Source organism: Phlebotomus argentipes, unplaced genomic scaffold (assembly GCF_947086385.1).
Source record: "Phlebotomus argentipes unplaced genomic scaffold, Phlebotomus argentipes genome assembly contig_2, whole genome shotgun sequence".
NCBI classification, from domain to species: domain Eukaryota; kingdom Metazoa; phylum Arthropoda; class Insecta; order Diptera; family Psychodidae; genus Phlebotomus; species Phlebotomus argentipes.
The window spans coordinates 8,859,059-8,875,710 of record NW_026776162.1 but is presented as its reverse complement, the minus strand read 5'-3'; the positions used below and the strand labels follow the sequence as shown (position 1 = coordinate 8,875,710).

The 16,652-nt window shown below is 45.1% G+C and overlaps 4 protein-coding genes across 5 annotated transcripts; 3 read left to right on the top strand and 1 right to left on the bottom strand.

Moving 5' to 3' along the window:
- Positions 1-72: 72 nt before the first annotated feature.
- LOC132263034 (facilitated trehalose transporter Tret1) lies at positions 73-2,809 on the top strand. The gene is made up of 3 exons (XM_059762596.1): positions 73-475; positions 661-920; positions 1,103-2,809. Exons 1-3 carry the CDS (start codon positions 399-401, stop codon positions 2,770-2,772), a joined length of 2,007 nt encoding a protein of 668 aa, XP_059618579.1. The 5' UTR covers positions 73-398; the 3' UTR covers positions 2,773-2,809.
- A 163-nt stretch (positions 2,810-2,972) lies between these two features.
- On the top strand, positions 2,973-5,634 carry LOC132265240 (gustatory receptor for sugar taste 64a-like). Its single transcript, XM_059765818.1, has 6 exons — positions 2,973-3,243; positions 3,310-3,504; positions 3,568-3,740; positions 4,772-5,049; positions 5,114-5,366; positions 5,430-5,634. Exons 1-6 carry the CDS (start codon positions 2,973-2,975, stop codon positions 5,571-5,573), a joined length of 1,314 nt encoding a protein of 437 aa, XP_059621801.1. The 3' UTR covers positions 5,574-5,634.
- A 719-nt stretch (positions 5,635-6,353) lies between these two features.
- LOC132265239 (gustatory receptor for sugar taste 64a-like) lies at positions 6,354-7,642 on the top strand. Its single transcript, XM_059765817.1, has 4 exons — positions 6,354-6,494; positions 6,549-6,706; positions 6,765-7,017; positions 7,512-7,642. The coding sequence occupies exons 1-4, from the start codon at positions 6,354-6,356 to the stop codon at positions 7,620-7,622; spliced, it is 663 nt and encodes a 220-aa protein (XP_059621800.1). The 3' UTR covers positions 7,623-7,642.
- Positions 7,636-16,347, bottom strand: LOC132263014 (TBC1 domain family member 4). 2 transcript variants are annotated; one of them, XM_059762566.1, is made up of 8 exons: positions 16,068-16,347; positions 13,663-14,136; positions 12,842-13,152; positions 12,722-12,769; positions 11,705-12,565; positions 10,409-11,150; positions 10,091-10,343; positions 7,636-9,047 (listed from the first exon to the last, which is right to left on the bottom strand). In XM_059762566.1, exons 2-8 carry the CDS (start codon positions 14,134-14,136, stop codon positions 7,996-7,998), a joined length of 3,741 nt encoding a protein of 1,246 aa, XP_059618549.1. In that variant the 5' UTR covers positions 16,068-16,347; the 3' UTR covers positions 7,636-7,995. The 2 variants fall into 2 exon arrangements, with proteins under 2 accessions (XP_059618549.1, XP_059618540.1); XM_059762557.1 differs by lacking the exon at positions 16,068-16,347 and adding an exon at positions 15,852-16,042.
- Positions 16,348-16,652: the final 305 nt, after the last annotated feature.

The window sequence follows — 16,652 nt, the reverse complement described above, 5'->3', positions numbered from 1 at the left end:
ATTGGCTTAAAATTCTTCAGACAATGCGCGCAAAGTAGGCGCAAAGTCTCTCCGCGCTGCGAGTCTTGCAGTAGAATCAGTGACGATGTGAGGTAATTGGTGTTGAGCACGTTGAATTCTTGAATTTCGATCTCATTTGGGGAATTGAATGATTAACGACATTGAGATTATCCAATATGTGCGCTTCCAATTTCGATTCATTTGCCGCCTGAGGTTTCCGACTAATGCCAAAATGCTTACGTATCGTCAATTCAAATATTTGTCAACTTTAACACCCTCCAGACAATTATCACTGTTTTTTTCCGAGAACATCTCTCAGGTCCATTCAAGATCTGCCCAAGACTCCGGTCAGTTGTTCCCAGACACTTGACAAAATAACATTCGCGCGTGCGATTTTCATGCGCCAGAAAAAATCTGCTGATCAGTGTTTTATCGGTTATTATTCATATCAATTGCAAATGACGAACAACAGCATGTGAGTAGGCAATTGCAGAATCTGATTGAGAAAGGGACAGACTTTCCACGCGAAGGGAAAACCCAAGAGCTCATCAGCTGACATGTGATAATCACGGCCATTCGCGACTAATTGGAAAAATCAATCCGCTAATGAACCCGTGGCGATGAATCGTTAACGTAAATATTGTCTATGACTTTGCACAGATTTGCGCTTCACGGCAACGGTGAGCGTCGCACATCTGGACCAGCCAGAAGATATTCCCATTCAGACAATCACGCCTCGACTCTCAGGACAATTCTGCCGCAAATTCTCGCCGTGGGCGTTAAGAACATCCTCCTGTTCGGCTATGGCATGACTCTGGGATTTCCCACCATCGTTATTCCTGCCATTCAAGGTGGAGAAGGTCGAGAACCCACCCAGGATCCTCAGCTGATCCTCAACAAGGAGGAGATCTCGTGGTTCAGTGAGTTAACTCTAATAGAGAGCGACGAGATTACTTCGTCATTCAAAGAACATTGACAAAACCGGGCAAAACCGTATTTTTACGGTTTTGGCACACCAATTCCTAGAATAGAATGCGAAATAGTCTCAATCATCTTAAAGCGTTCTTTGAACACTGAGCAAGTAACATCCTTCCAATCCTAGGTTCAATAAACCTCATCTGCGTCCCTCTGGGATGCATCTTCTCGGGCAGCATCACTCAGCCGATAGGACGAAAGCGAGCCATGCAGTTGGTGAACATTCCCATCCTCATAGCCTGGCTGATCTTCCACTTCTCCACCAAAGTCGTCCATCTGTACGTCGGCCTGTGCTTGGCTGGTGTCAGCGGTGGACTCCTCGAGGCTCCTGTCTTGACGTACGTCGCCGAGATCACGCAGCCAAGAGTCAGAGGAATGCTGGCGGCAACAGGATCATTCTTCACGATCTTGGGTGTCTTTGCGCAGTTCCTGATGGGAACATTCCTCAAGTGGCGCTTGATTGCTCTCATCAGCTGCTCCCTGCCGATAATCTCACTATTCCTCCTCTTCATTGTGCCTGAGAGTCCTTACTGGCTGACGCAGAAGCACAGACTGACGGAGGCGAAGAAGAGTCTGGCCTGGCTCAGAGGATGGGTTCCGGAGAGTCACGTTGAGCAGGAGTTCAAGGCTCTCTGTGAGCAAGTTAAGGACATTGCTGTGTCTGAACAGAGGCAAGAGAATGAGTCTTGCTTGGCGCAGAACAAAGCCTACTCCAAGAAGACATTCCTCTGGCCATTTGCTCTCATTTCCTACACTTTCTTCATCGGTCACTTCTCCGGCATGACAACACTGCAAACTTATGCTGTGCAGATCTTTCACACCCTGAAAGCGCCCATTGACAAATACTACGCCACGATGCTTCTGGGTGTGGCTGAACTCATTGGAACTCTTCTGTGCGTTGTTCTTGTGCACTTAACAGGGAAGCGTCCGATTGTCTTCATATCGACAATCGGCTGTGGATTGTGCTTCCTGGCAACGGGAACATACACGCACTTCTTGCACTTGATTCCAGGCTCGACAATTCGCAATGTTGTGGCCAATGTGTCGGCAATTGAGGCAGAAAGTGTGGATGAATTGATAGCCTTAAACATATCACTGCCAATGGAAGAGAGCAGTAATTCCACAGACTTCGACATTGCAATTGACTTGTATGATTCACAGGAAAACACAACAAACGACGATGAATCACGGATTTCGGTGCAGAACTTCTTGGTTGACTCAATGAGATTCGTTCTCAATGAGACGGATTATGTGGATGTGAATGACACTGATGACTCTGGCGAGAAGACATACTCAATTCCCGACAAGATCATCATTCCTCTGCCAGAGGCGAAGCACAACAAGTACTTGTGGGTTCCTTTGAGTCTCTTGCTGGGCAGCGCGATGCTTTCTCACATGGGAATCCGCCTGATTCCGTGGATGCTGATTGGGGAGATTTATCCGACGGCCATCAGGAGTTGCGCTTCTGGCCTCTCAGGCGGAATTGGCTACGTCTTTGGCTTCCTGGCCAACAAACTCTTCCTGGACATGGTCGGGAGTTTCACTCTTTACGGCACTTTCTGGATTTACTCCTTCATTAGCTTGACTGGAGCTTTGGTTCTCTACTTCTGCCTGCCCGAAACTGAAGGACGAACTTTGGGTGAGATTGAAGCGTACTTCACGGATTCGAAGAATTTCACGAAGAAACTGCGAAAAGGCAGAATTGAAGGCACAAATGGCAACTCAACGGACAACAATGTTGGCTCAAAGAATGGCTTTCCGTGCGAAATCACTCAGATTTACAATACAAGATTATAATGTAGAGGGAAAAATTGTATTGAAAAGTGGATAATTAAAGCTCTGTAATTAATCGTGTTGTGATTTTATTTCAATACTTCTATTGATTTCACACTCTGATGTTTATCTGCACGCGGGAAAATTGCCGCCGAGTTGGTTGAGAATTGCCAGTAAATAAACCCATTTTAATCTACAGAGTTTCAGTGTCAGAAGCAGTGAATATGAAGATTGACCGGAAGAAAATCGCAAAAGCTCACATTCAAAACTCAAGAGACACTTTCCAGCGCGCCGTGATGCCGTTTCTCCTCTTGAGCCAATTCTTCGGTCTTCTGCCCGTGACTGGCGTGACGGCGAAGGATCCGGAGAAAATCTCCTTCTCCTGGCTACAATTGAAGACAATCAACACGCTGAGTCACATCTTCTTTGCCATTCTTTTGCTGTTCTTCTACATGAAACACATTTCCTCAATTGGCATCACAGCAAAGAATTTCAGTTAAGAAAAATGAGTTAATTTGCTGGAATTTCTCTTAACATTCTTTCAATTCCCTTTCACTTCAGTTGCTTTCGGCTTTTACACAACGTGCTTCATCAGTTACATCTTCTTCCTGTGGCTCGCGATGAAGTGGAAGGACATCATGACATTTTGGGTGGAGAGAGAAAACACTTTTCTCAAGTATCCTTACAAAACTGCTCGCATTTCCGTCGTGACTCACCTTCGATTCCTCGGATTCTTCTTATTGGGCCTCGCATTGAGTATGTCAAGTGCAAGGATTCATATCCTTAGATCCCAATTAACCACTTAACATTGCTTTGCAGTCGAGCACTCACTGGCCATCGCCAATGGAGCCTACAACATCATGCAAGAAGCGTCTTTCTGTCAATACAACTTCACGACATTTTCAGATAAAACAGCGTATTTCTATTTAAAGTACTATTCCCACATTTTCACCATCATTCCATACAATATGCCACTAGCTCTGGTCTTATTGGTGAGTTTATCACGATTTTCCAAAGCTTTCCCAATAGATTAACGACACCATTATATGTAGAGTCGAGCGACAGTGCAAAACTGAGTCGTTAGCGAGTTGTGGAGAATTTGCGAGACATTTTATTTCATTTTAACTTAGTTTCGACTCTCATGCGACCGTCTTACGACTTATTCTTATAACGCGCGTCGTGTTAAGTCGTGATCGGTTTTAAGAAATGTAAAAGTAATTACAGACTTGCTGATGATCCACGAGAGGTTCAGCGAGAGCGCGAGTGTGAACGACTGACAGTTCGCTTAGCCAGAAAACGCGAATAATCCCTCGATATATCGAAGGTTCAGCCGATTTTTCAGGGGTTCCCGACGACAGCGCGCTCGTGCGAAAATGCGCCGAAACATTGCGCGACTCAGAAAAGGCGCAAAATGGCGGATCTCTTGTGAATGATTTCCTGGATTATTAAAATCGCATTAAATTCTTCTGCGAATCATCAATTTTCGCAATTTTAATGTAAAATTTCACTCTTTTGAAGAATGCAAATTAACTGACAGCTGAACACACCAAGCACAGTGTCGCTAGTGGCGACAAAGAAGAATAATCTCTGAGTGTGTTCGGTGACAGTTCAGCCACGAATATCGCTAATCCATATTTTGAGTGTGTAAAAGTGCAGATCAACCACGAATTATCGCTGATCTGACCTTTACACACTCCAAGCTCATCCACGGAGGATTGATCCGAGTTCGCCCCGTTTCGTGGATCATCAGCAAGTCTGTAATCGCTTTAAGTAAGAACGGTATTAATATTCTGTAATATTTTATAGCCTTTCTTATTCATATTTGACTTGTCAAGAACGAAATGGAAATTAGTTTTTTGTCGTTGCGACTTCGTTACGACTAAGCTTGAAAGAGTTAAACTAATTAGTCGTGCGACTGTTGTTTGACTCACAATTGACGTTCTGACGACGTCGTGAGCGAGTCAGAGTCAGGCAATTGTCACTATTGACATTCTCTTGCAATTGTCTTGCAATTTTCTTCCAGTGGATGAATTTCAGCTTGACTTACGCGTGGAATTTCATCGACATCTTCACGATTTTGGTCGCCGTGGGCGTGGCGAAGAGATTCGAGCAGATCAACAATCGCCTGCAATTGGTGAAGGAAAAAGCCGTTCCTGAGCAATATTGGCTCCAAATCCGACTTCATTACGTTCAAGTGTGCGAAATCGTTGAATATGTGGAAGATTACTTATCGCCCATCATCTTACTGTCCAGCGCCAATGATTTCTACTTCATTTGCTATCAACTCTTGCACGTTTCCAAGTGAGAATTTCATGTTGAACATCAAATTTTCGGGTGAATTTCCTAACTTTGGGCTTCTTTTCAGCGTTTTGCCGTATCAAATGAATTACGTTTACTTCTGGAGTTCACTCCTTTATCTCATCTTTAGGACTTTCTGCCTCTTCCTCTTCACCGCCGAGATCAATGATCAGTCCAAAAGACCTCTTGAGATCCTCAAAACCATTCCATCGTTTTCCTGGTGCGAAGAACTCGAGCGATTCATTCATCAAACGTGCAGAGAATCCATTTGCTTCTCTGGCATGAAGTTCTTCTCATTCACAAGACATCTTGTCTTGTCCGTGAGTGTCTTTTTTGGCGATTAGCACGCATTTCAGTGGATTTACAGGCTTCAATATTTCCAGATGGTCGGATCTGTGATCACTTATGAGCTCGTCCTGATGCAAGTTGATCACAACAGTGAATCGAAGGCTCTGCGAGTGTCCCAAGTGAATTCCACTCTTCCGCCGATTGCGTGTGATTTTTCCTTCGAGCTTTACGGCTTCTAAATGCTTCTGGTCACGCTAATCCCTTTCTAATTACCACCAGCAGATTTTATCAATAAACACATGGGCAAAAGGACCTCAATTTGTCAGTCTTTTAATCAGTATTTCCTGACCGCTCTGCCGCAAAAGGAGAGCCATGAACAGAAGCTCGAGTAAATCCGATTCCTTCCTGAACGCCATTGCGCCTCTGCTGCTCCTGGCGCAATGTCTCGGGATAATGCCAGTGATTGGCATCCTGGACAGCGACAGGAGTGCGCTGAAGTTCAAGTGGATAGCTTTCAGGACTTTCTACACACTTTGCGTCATTTCCTGCGCCTTCGGCGAATGGTTTCTCACCGTCTATCGGATTTACGTGTTCGGCTTCAGCCCGACAAACATCAAATCCTTGACGTTCTACACAATCACAGTCACAGGACATGTTCTCTTCCTGAATCTCGCCACGCGATGGCCAAACGTCGTCAAGTGTTGGGACAAGGCGGAATCCACCTTCTTATCGCAACCTTATCACACTTCCGGCTGGCGTTTGAAGGTCAGGACGAGACTCTTGTGCTTCTCCTGGATCTCCGTTGCAATCAGTTGAGTTCTTTCCCTTGAAATCCTGGACGATTTAGCGACTAATTATCGACTCTTTTGCCAGTTGAATACACTTTATTCGTCTGCGTTGCCACGATTGGCATTTATCAAGCCCTGGAAATCTGTCCGGACAGCAAAGTTGGGGTTTTGGAGGTCTTCTTCAGGAGTCAGCGTTCACACATTTTCCTGTGGATCACATTCAGGACTTGGATGTCTCCTTTTCTGCTCCTGATCAACGTCAGTCTCACGTTTTGCTGGACTTTTCTCGATATCTTCATCATGATCACTGGAATCGCGATCGCGACAAGATTCACGCAAATCACAGAAAGAATCAGAAGAATGGAGAAAATGGTGAGAGTGCAGAAGTTGCGCTTGTGGAGGAATTCAGGGTGTTTCTCTTCCCAGATGATTCCCAATTCCTTCTGGACAGAAGTTCGCACGCATTACTTGATCCTCAACGAATTGGTTCTTTACGTCGACGATCGTCTTTCGCTGCTGATCCTTCTGTCCTGCGCCAGCAATCTCTACTTTATCTGCCTTCAACTCCTCAACAGCTTCACAAAGTGAGATCAACTAAAACCACCCTTAAATCACTTAATCTCCCTCCTTCTGACTCCGCAGCAACTACACAAACACCTTATCGACGGTCTACTTCTGGTTTTCGCTCTTCTTCGTCATGGGCAGGACAGTTTGCGTCCTTCTCTGCGCCGCTTCCATTCACGATTCCTCCAAGACGCCGCTGAAGACTCTCCGGAACGTTCCGACGAGGTTCTGGAGCGTCGAATTGGGGCGCTTCATCTACACCATAACGAAGGACACAATCGCTCTGAGCGGAAGAAGATTCTTCTACCTCACAAAGAGACTGGTTTTGGCGGTAAGATTGCTCAATTTTACTTCCATAATTCAATGAAAATCATTTTCTGCTGTATTTTAATCATTTATGAAATGTTTCTGCCTTGAAATCCCTTTGAAAACGCCTTTTCAGAAAATTTCTATCAAATTGTGAGGTTAAGAATACGCTTAAGAGTCATTAAGGACTCATTTTGACACTTTCAAAGTGGAAAAGAGCGAAAATCTCACTGTTTTAGCCTCAAATTGGAATTTTGAATTGTCTTTTTGCATAGAAATAAGGGAAATTATAGAAATTTCTGTCTCATAACCTAGAAAAACTTTCAAAAGAGCATTAAAATTGATTTTTCTAATCAAAATATTTCAAAAACTTTAAGTCTTGCGCCAAATTTGTGAAAAAGAAGTTTTTGCCAAGAAAATACTCCAAACCTTTCTCATTTCCTTAGACTTCTGGGCAGAATATCTCCTCCTTGGCTGCAGAATCTGCGACAGAGATTAATTCATGTTTTCTTTTTCAAGATGGCGGCGACCGTGGCGACTTACGAGCTTGTTGTTTACGATCAAGTGACGAGCGCCGAAAGGCCGCCGGACAGTGAAACGCATCCTTGCAACTGGACGCATCAGGAATAAGAGAAAGAGGGCGTTTTATGTCTGCCTTTTAATGACATCTCTCAATATTTGCCATCAATACATTAAGCAACAAGAAAGCTTCAAGGGTAGCGACGTTAATTGGAGTCTCAGTGTCGTGTTGTCTCTAAAATCACTATGATTTGTTTGTTTTTTTCTTTTTCGCAAAAAGTGCATCCACAACATGCATACAAAGTACGATAATTATGGTAATCTTTTATGTGACATCAACCGGAAACGCCTACAGGTAATAAATAAAATAAATTAATTACAAAATTTATAATCTCTCGCTATCGATCACTTGTAACACTTTTTTTTCTTCTGAAAGCACGGAATACGGAGTTAAATGACACACTCTTCAGCTGTTCAGGATCTGTTAACTCTTCTCCGCGCGCTCGTCGTCATTGCTGAGCGCCTTCGGGATGGTGCCGATGTGAGTCCTGAGATGTCCTGAGCGCTTCGGCAGCTGCGTGGTGCCGTTGAAGCGCACATTCACGTCCTCGCAGCTGCTCAGCGGATGAATTGGCTCCGCCGCCGGCTCTGCCTTGGCCGCCTTGTTGCTGGCCGGCGAGGATTGCGGCGTGAGCGGCGTGGCGATGCCGCTGTCAATCTCATTGGGACTCTTCATATTGCTTATCGCCTTCTCAATGTGCTCCGGCAGCTTCATCTCCTCCTTCTTCACCAAATGCGCCGCCGCCGTCTCGTCGAAGCTGCTCAGCCGCATGGCCGCCTTCTGCTGGCGAATGTGCTCGAAGGTGTTCTCGAAGAACGGCGACTTCTTCCTGCCCTGCGCCCAAATCTCCGGCGACTCGTTGCCCTCCTCCAGGATCTTCAGCCCCATGCCCAGGTGGCTGTTCACCGAGATCGACTTGCCCATCTTGCGCTCCACGGGCTTCGCCTTGCGCTGCTCCGCATTGTGGATCTGCTGCACGATGCGCCGCACCTCGCCGGGAATCTCCAGGTCCGTCTTCAGTCCAATCAAGTGACTGACGAACGCGCCCAGCGTCTCCACCGTCACCTCCAGGCTCTGCACCTGCACCTGCAGCGCGTGAATCTGATTCTGCTGCGTGAACTTCGTCTTCTCCAGCTGCGAGATCGTCGACTGCGCGATCTGCAGCTGCGTCTCCAGCTCGTGATTGGCCTCCTTGGCGCGATTCAGCGTCTCAATGTGCTGATTCTGCGTGCTGATCTCCTCCTGCAGCACATGATACTCCACCTGATACTCGCCCAGCTGCCTCCCCACGTCCATGGCGAACGTGCGCCGCATCACCTGGTCGATCTTATCACAGTCCATCAGCGGCACCACGTTCTTCATGTAGTCCATGATCTCCTCGAAGTTGTCGCGCCGCATCAGCTCCTCCTTGTGCACCTCCAGCAGCGCGATCGCCACGCGGAAGATCACCTCCTGAGACTCCAGGAAGATCAAATCTGCGAAAAAAAAGGGAATTTATAGATAATATTATACATTTAGGGAAAAATTTGTGTGAAATCAAATCGATTTCGATCGATTTCCAGTCTTTTCTTCTTGGATTTGATCGAAAAAGATTAAGAGTTCGATTTTATTCCGAATTCGAAATTGCGTTTTCGAAGTGTCAAAGCTCGCGAGGTTTGCGGCTTCATGTTTTGATTCTTTTTACTTATTTCAATCAAGGATCGGGAGACATCGATTGGATCAAAGGCAGCTCAATCCGCTCCAGATATTGAGCTGAACTCTCTGGAGAGGCCGTTAAGAGACCGTCTGCAGGGGGTTTTTAGGGAGTTTCCTGATACCCCTGAATGGTGTTCTGGAAAAACCTCAGTCTTCTCAACTCCATCATAGACAATTTGGGCAGAGAAAAAGGCGCCGGACACAGAATTTTTTGTCCTTCATCCGCGGATGGAGTGATTAAAGTATTCTGTGTATTTATCAGGTGAGCTAGAGTCAATACTGGGCACATTTCCTGGCGGAGGACTGCAGGAGGCGTGAGGTGTAATAATCCACGCTCTGCCAACTTTATTTGAAGGTGAGAACGAGTCCATTTCTGGGTTTCAAGGCGGAAGAATATCCAGAGACTTCACTGAGACAATTCTCGTTCATTTATCAGGTGTGTTCGTCACAGAAGACGTTAATGCCCCAATTGAGGAACACAGTCTTCTCCATTAGAAGATATAATATTCTATAATCTAAAGACAAGTGTTTGTGTTTTACGGTGGCAGATTAACAGCTTGCCGACCAACCATAAGTGGTTCTAAACGTCCACCTTTATTATATATACAGGGACAGATCGCCAGACAATTCCAGTGAAGCGTAATGTTTCATCTGGAAACAGTGAAATGTCTATTTTTTTCGCACTCTGCTGTGTTCGAACACTTGCAAGCAAGCGGTGGGATTCGAACACACGACTGTCGCATCGAGAGTCAAGCGCGTTGACCACTGAGCCACAGCCGCCCTTGCCGAAAAGGATGCGAAAATCAATCTTAAAGCCACTCACCGAAGACTCTGGTGACGAATCCGAGCGGAAACTGCGAGCTGAAGAGCGTGAGAATCCACGGTGCTGCGTAGAGCGTTGGCGAGATCTCATTCTGGTCCAGCCACTCGTACAGCTCAGGAATTGTGTCCTTTAGCAAGCGAGATAATTGATAGAGTTCGCGCTGAAAGACTGTCATGTCGGGAAGATATTTGTTCCTCATTTGCCGCTTGAACATCAAATGCTTCAGCATCTGGAAGGCGTCAGCTTCCTCCAGCTGCAAACAAAGAGACGCGGCAATTAGTCTCTCTGGCGAAGAGAGACGCGGGGATGAATACTCACGTGCAGCAGCAGGACGCCGCAGATGAAGCCCAGACCCTGGCAATAGCCGAGCTCCGGATCGAGAATGGAATACGCCTTGAGCAGATTGAAGAGCGACAGCTGGCCGACGCCCAGCGATTGCTTGTAGAACTTGTGATTGGGAAATGTGCGCCCGAGATCGATGAAGATCGAGTGCTGGTGCTCCGTGAGATTCTTCAGCAGGGCGTGATATGGCGTGTCGAAGTTGGGGAACTTGGTCACGTTCACCGGCGCGTGGGCGATGCTGTGCTGCTCCGCCAGGAACATCCACACGTCACCGCGCTTGCTCCGCGGCACGCCACTCCGGATGGCCTGCAGGAGCACTTTGGGATCCCGCCTGGTCACGCTGCGCTGCTTATCCGTGAACTGATCCCACAGATCCGCCGCCTGCTTGTCGCACGGCAGAATCTCGTCGTACTCCAGCTTGATCTTCTTGATCTCATTCTCAGTCTGGCGATTGCGTAGCGTCGCATTCTCCTTCTCCATCCTGGCCAGGAGGATCGTCTGTCTGATCGCCGTGCGCCACAATTCGCGCAACTCCTCCTTGCTGCGCCTCTCGCGCAGCTTCGTCATCTTCACACTCCGCAAGGGTGACATCAGCTGAGTGTTCTCGGCGTCTGAGAAGTTCTTCGACGGCGTGACGACGCGCGTCAGCATCGCCTGACGCCACGACGCCGATCGATTCTCGCCACTCTCCTTCGGGCTGTTTCCCACTTTCATGAATCTGTGGGGAAATTAAAGATCTTTTAAGTCTTAAAATTACACAATTTCCACATAATTTCGCTTAAAATCGACCTAAAACTCGATTTTATTACTTTTTTTAGGTTATGTGATTGATTTAAGACAGATTTTGGAGATTAAAAAAGCTTAAAATGTATCAATTCTAGCATTTAAGTTGATAATATTTTGCTATACTCGAAAAAATTTAGCATTTACGCCCAACAACTGAACTTTAGCTGTATTTTAGTAGTAAAAACAGTTCAAAAATCAATCATAACCTCAAAATTGATCTTTTACCGACTTAATTCTCAGTTTAATGTTTTGAGGAGACAATCTTAAGCAAATTTTCGTGTAAAAGTAATGCGAGATTCGCTAATTCTAGTTTTAAAACAATTATAATATTTAAAAAAGATTTTTGAAGCGTATTCATAACCTCACATTTTGTTAGAATTTCTCCAAAAATGATTTAAGGCATTTTTCGAAGGATTTCAAATCATTTGGCATTCTTAAACCTCTTCTCAAGACTTTAAAAGGACGTTTGGCATCGATTTTACTCACATATCGATCATCGGCGATTTCAGCTGATCGGAGACGTGCGGCTTCGAGGGACTGGATCGTCCGGAGAGGATCTTGGGCGTGCGCTGAGCCTCTTGAGCGCTCTCGCTCGTGGGCGACGTGACTTCCTTGCCGAAGTTCTCGTCGCGGCCGCCCTTCCGCTTCAGCAGGTGATCGAAGGAGTTGGACAGCGAGCGCTTGGCCTTCATGAAGATCGTGCTGCCGCCCAGATATTGATTGAGGAACTCGCTGCGATTCTCTGCGGTGTCGTGAATGTGGCGCTGCTGGCGAGATTCGCAGTGCGCGCGAAGAAGCATCATGAGGAATTGCACCTGCTGCACCAGCGTATTGCCGGCCATCTCCTCGGCGCCGTAGTACTTGGCCATGATCATCTGCTGCTCCTCCTCCGACAGCGTCTCGATGCGCTTGAAGATCATCGCCTGCGTCTTCTTCTCGCTCAGGCCCTCGATGTCATTGCACAGCTTGTGATACCACAGCATCGGACACTGCTCGCACGACAGGATCTGCGACTTCTCCTTCTTCTTCTGCTCGGAACACGTGACGAAGGCCTGGGAAATCGCCGCCACGATGTCGTCCGCCACGTGATCTGACTGGCATTTGAAGACGTACGCGATGAAGCCGTCGTTCTGCACTTCCCTGCAGATGATGCCGAAGTGATCGGGACTCTTGTGACCCTGAGCGCAGCTCGCGATGTCCTTGAAGTCCTTGTACAGCAGCACTTGCTTCCTGTCCGGACTGATGAGGCGCAAGTCCGTGCGGCCGACCAGGAAAACCATCGTGCGATTCTGATCGATGACGGGAATTGAGCCAATTGAAGCCGATCTGTCGCGCTTCACAGGAGCTCTGCAAGGATAATCACACAGCAAAATTGCCTGTAAAATCAGTGCATCGCAGCAAATCGCCACACTACTTTTTTTCTAAGGATTTCACAGCTACAGCTAGACAGACACAAACACTGGGGAAAGGATTACGAGCCTACAGAACACCTCCTTTACTTACTCCTGCACTCGAGGTGAAAAGACAACAGTTTGCTGTTTAATATCTCCTCTGATTAAAGAAGCAGAAACATTCAAATCATCATCGTCAATCTCTCAAACACTCCTCAAAAAGGATACTCACTCGTTCTTCGTCACAGGAATCGTCATCTGACTAATTGTCCGCTGCAGAAGCTTGTCTTTGGGTCGCGGTGAGGAATTCTCTTTGTTTTCCTCCCCAATTTTAGTGCTTGAGAATTTCTCTGTGGAAACTTCCTCCTTCTTGTCATCACTCAACTCCTCCTCTTCCGTCTCATTCTCCGCCGACTCCTCCTTTATCCTCAGATCCGTCAGCTTTGATGTGTGATGCATTGTTTGTGACGACGATGTGCCTTCCGAAGGTTGATGAGGAAGCGCCATTTGGGGCTTCGGAGGCTCCGTTTGGATAAGTGAATTCTGTTCAATGGAAAAAAACGAGCACTTCTGAGTGTCCTTTTCCTAGGAATTCAGCAAAACTAATTGATTTGATCCCATAAAACCCTAAAAATGTCCTTAATTTTGATTAAAATTGAGTGAAAAATCAAGTTATTAGTTTCAAAATGTCCTTCTGTGCTTCTGGAGTGCAAAAATAGTTCCTTTCCAGCAAATGATCGAAATGTTATGCGTTTGGACACATAAAAACGTCTTGTCGCCACGCGACATTGTGCAGAAATTGCGCAGAACTTTATCTTTGTGATGTTTGTATTAAAAATGTCGTTTATACAAAATTTTTAAGTAAAGAAAAGATCAAAGAGAAGCAAAGAATTCCTTACTTTACCAGAAAAAAACATGTTATAATCTTGAATAACGAATTATTTCACACACTTTGCGATCCGCTTAACCTTCCGCAGTGTTTCCAGTTAATGAGTAATTGATCGCTAAGCGTTTAACCCCACTTTGACATGAACCAGTCGCAAATCTACTCACTCTGCGCGCCTCCTCTTGCAGCCGCATCATGCGCTGCGTGTCGTAGGCTTTGAACTTGGGCAGGGCGTCGTCGATGAAGGTGTCCGGGACACGCTTGTGCGACACTTTGATTTTCCCCACGTACATCACCTCGAAGAACTGCGAGTGGCTGGGCGAGATCTCGCTGAACAGCGTCAGATTGCCGCCCAGGGAGTTCACCGTGCCCGTGGACTGGCTGAGTCCGCTCGTGTAGCTCCGCGAGGCGGCCATCTTGGGCGTGAAGATGCTCGGGCCGCCGTCGTGGTGCGCATGGCGCAGCGCCTCGTTGAACTTGAGGTTTGAAGCCGGCGTGGAATGGACTCCTTGGCTGTGGAGCGCCTTCTGCACCGAAATCTCCGACGATCCCGGCGCCGAGACGATGCTCTGCGGAATGCTGCCCACGGAGCCGCCCAAGTTGTGGCTCGGATCGCGTATTTGTTGCATGAGTTCCGTCATCTGGAAGCGAATCACAATCATCTCTCTGCCGCCATTTGTTCATCAACAATGTGTGAAGAGACAGATCAAGGGGGAGATAGTGTCTCACGCTTCGCATTTCAAGGCTTTCGAGTGATATTTGTGTGATAAACTGCTTCAAATCGTTTTGATGGGTATTTTTTCCACCATAACCTCACAAATAACACTAAAAAAGGATCTTAAGGATGTCTTTCTGGCTTCTTAAGCACAAACCGGAGTATTTTTTACTGTTTCAACTCGTTAAGAAAGCTGAAAACTGTTGTTTTCCTCATAAAAATACATTGAAAAACCCTTAGAATAGATTTTTTCTGAGTTTACAACACCATTTTTGAGGTTATGTCTGACTTTTGCCGAGTTCTCTGTGGTTTTTATTACCTAAATTCCAGAATTTTGTTCTTAATTGTATGAAAATGCTTGATTTTGCCAATAAATACACAATTTTCCGGCCTAAGCTTAATAATTTCGATGTTTATAAGGTTATTGTTAGGTTATGTTCGACTTTAGCCAAATATTCAGTGTTTCTTATCACCTTAATTCCAGAATCTTGCTCTTAATTGTATGAAAATGCTTGACTTTGCGAATAAATAGACAAGTTTCCGGTCTAAGTTTAAGGTTTTCGTTGTTTTTGAGGTTAATTTTAGGTTATGTTCGACTTCAGCCAAATATTCAGTATTTCTTATCGCCTTAATTCCAGAATCTTGCTCTTAATTGTATGAAAATGTTTGATTTTGCCAATAAATAGAAAATTTTCCGGCCTAAGCTTAATAAATTCGATGTTTATAAGGTTATTGTTAGGTTATGTTCGACTTCAGCCAAATATTCAGTGTTTCTTATCGCCTAAATTCCAGAATCTTGCTCCTAATTGTATGAAAATGTTTGATTTGATCTGAAAAACTCAAGAAATATGATGTTTTTAAGGTTAATCTTAGGTTCATAACCTAGAAAATCATGATTTTTTACTTTTAAGCAAGAAATCAAAAAGAATTTAGAGTCCCGCGTTAATTTATTGACAAACTAGCTTTGAAAACGGGAAGATAAAAGATTTTCCAACACTTCCAGTTCGTTGGACATCGCTTCCTGTGGCAATATCTCCCCCTTGGGATAGAATTGTGGATTGTTTCTGTTGCTATTTCAATAGTCAATTACATAAGAGAAAAAATAACTCATGCACATATGGATATTGTGTGCAGGGAAGTTACAGTGGCTTTATAATTAGACTCTCTTTCTCTCTCTGTTATCAATTTAGTCATCATTCACGTGGTCAACAAATGCTCATCTGGTGCCTCTTCATCTGGCCGGTGCGCCGCGATCTCGCAGCTCTCGACGAGGGTGTTGATGATGAGAAATAACTCATAAAATATGCTTAGCAGCGAAGTATATTGCGCTGAGCGCAAAAATGAGTGAATATTTCTCATTCAGCGCGCCGAGATAAGACAAAAAGACTCATTGATCTTCAACTTTAGAAGCTTTGCAATGCAACTATTGCCGAGATTGTACATTGTAAGGGTCAAGACGAGACAGAACAAGGTGTATTTTGACATGCAACTCACATTAGAACTCGCGTACCTCCCATAAAGTCACACTCAATCTATGCGCAATGGAGGAAATATGATAATTTTCAATGTCAAAAAGAAAAACCCATGCAAATTCTGCAAGACTTTTTCCCCCTAAAAAGTCCTCACGAAGAGATTACGTACGTTTTTTCTTGTATTCAACGTTGAGGCATCACTTATTGAGGTCACAAGAATATTGTCCCGATTGAAGGGCACCGTAAACATCGTTGCTTCGCGTTATCAATCTCAATTGTTCTGACGCGGACTTGAATGATTATTTATTTGTAGACCAAATCAATAGTCCCGGAATCAATTTGCAACAATTGGAGATGATAATATTATTGATAATATTTAAAATACCTTCTAGCAAAATATGCACATAATTTCTCTTCACACACACACGCGGAAATCCACCAAATTTATCACCACAAAAAAACTGTTAAGAAACTCGTAATAATTCAATAGAAAAAAAAAATTGTGCGTTATTTTTATCCACAAAGGCAAATTAGTGTTAAGATTTTAAGCTTTGTCCGCGCGCGCTTTTAACGCTTCTCTCTCTTGTGAGGTGAAAATCCAAACGCCAACTGATCGGTGGCGAGAATCTCACAATAGTGCTGCTCGCGAGACTGAGACAAAATGGTAACTAACATTAGCACTTCATGACGAAGATCTCCGTGCCACACAGGCGAAGCGATTGGGTGTAAAATGCAAAAGTAATTAAGTGTAAGTTCTCATCCAACACACTAAAACATCAATTCACTGTCTCACAATTGATGGCAAGAGTCCAAGCTGGTTTGTTATTTAGAAAAACCTTCCCGCGAACTTTTTATTTTCCTCCTGCCTCGTCGAAATGTCTGTATTGCAAGCAGTTTTTCATTCAACACACGAGAAAAAGCCAATTCAATAACATCACGGCGCTTTTCTCATCACACAAAAACGTGGGCG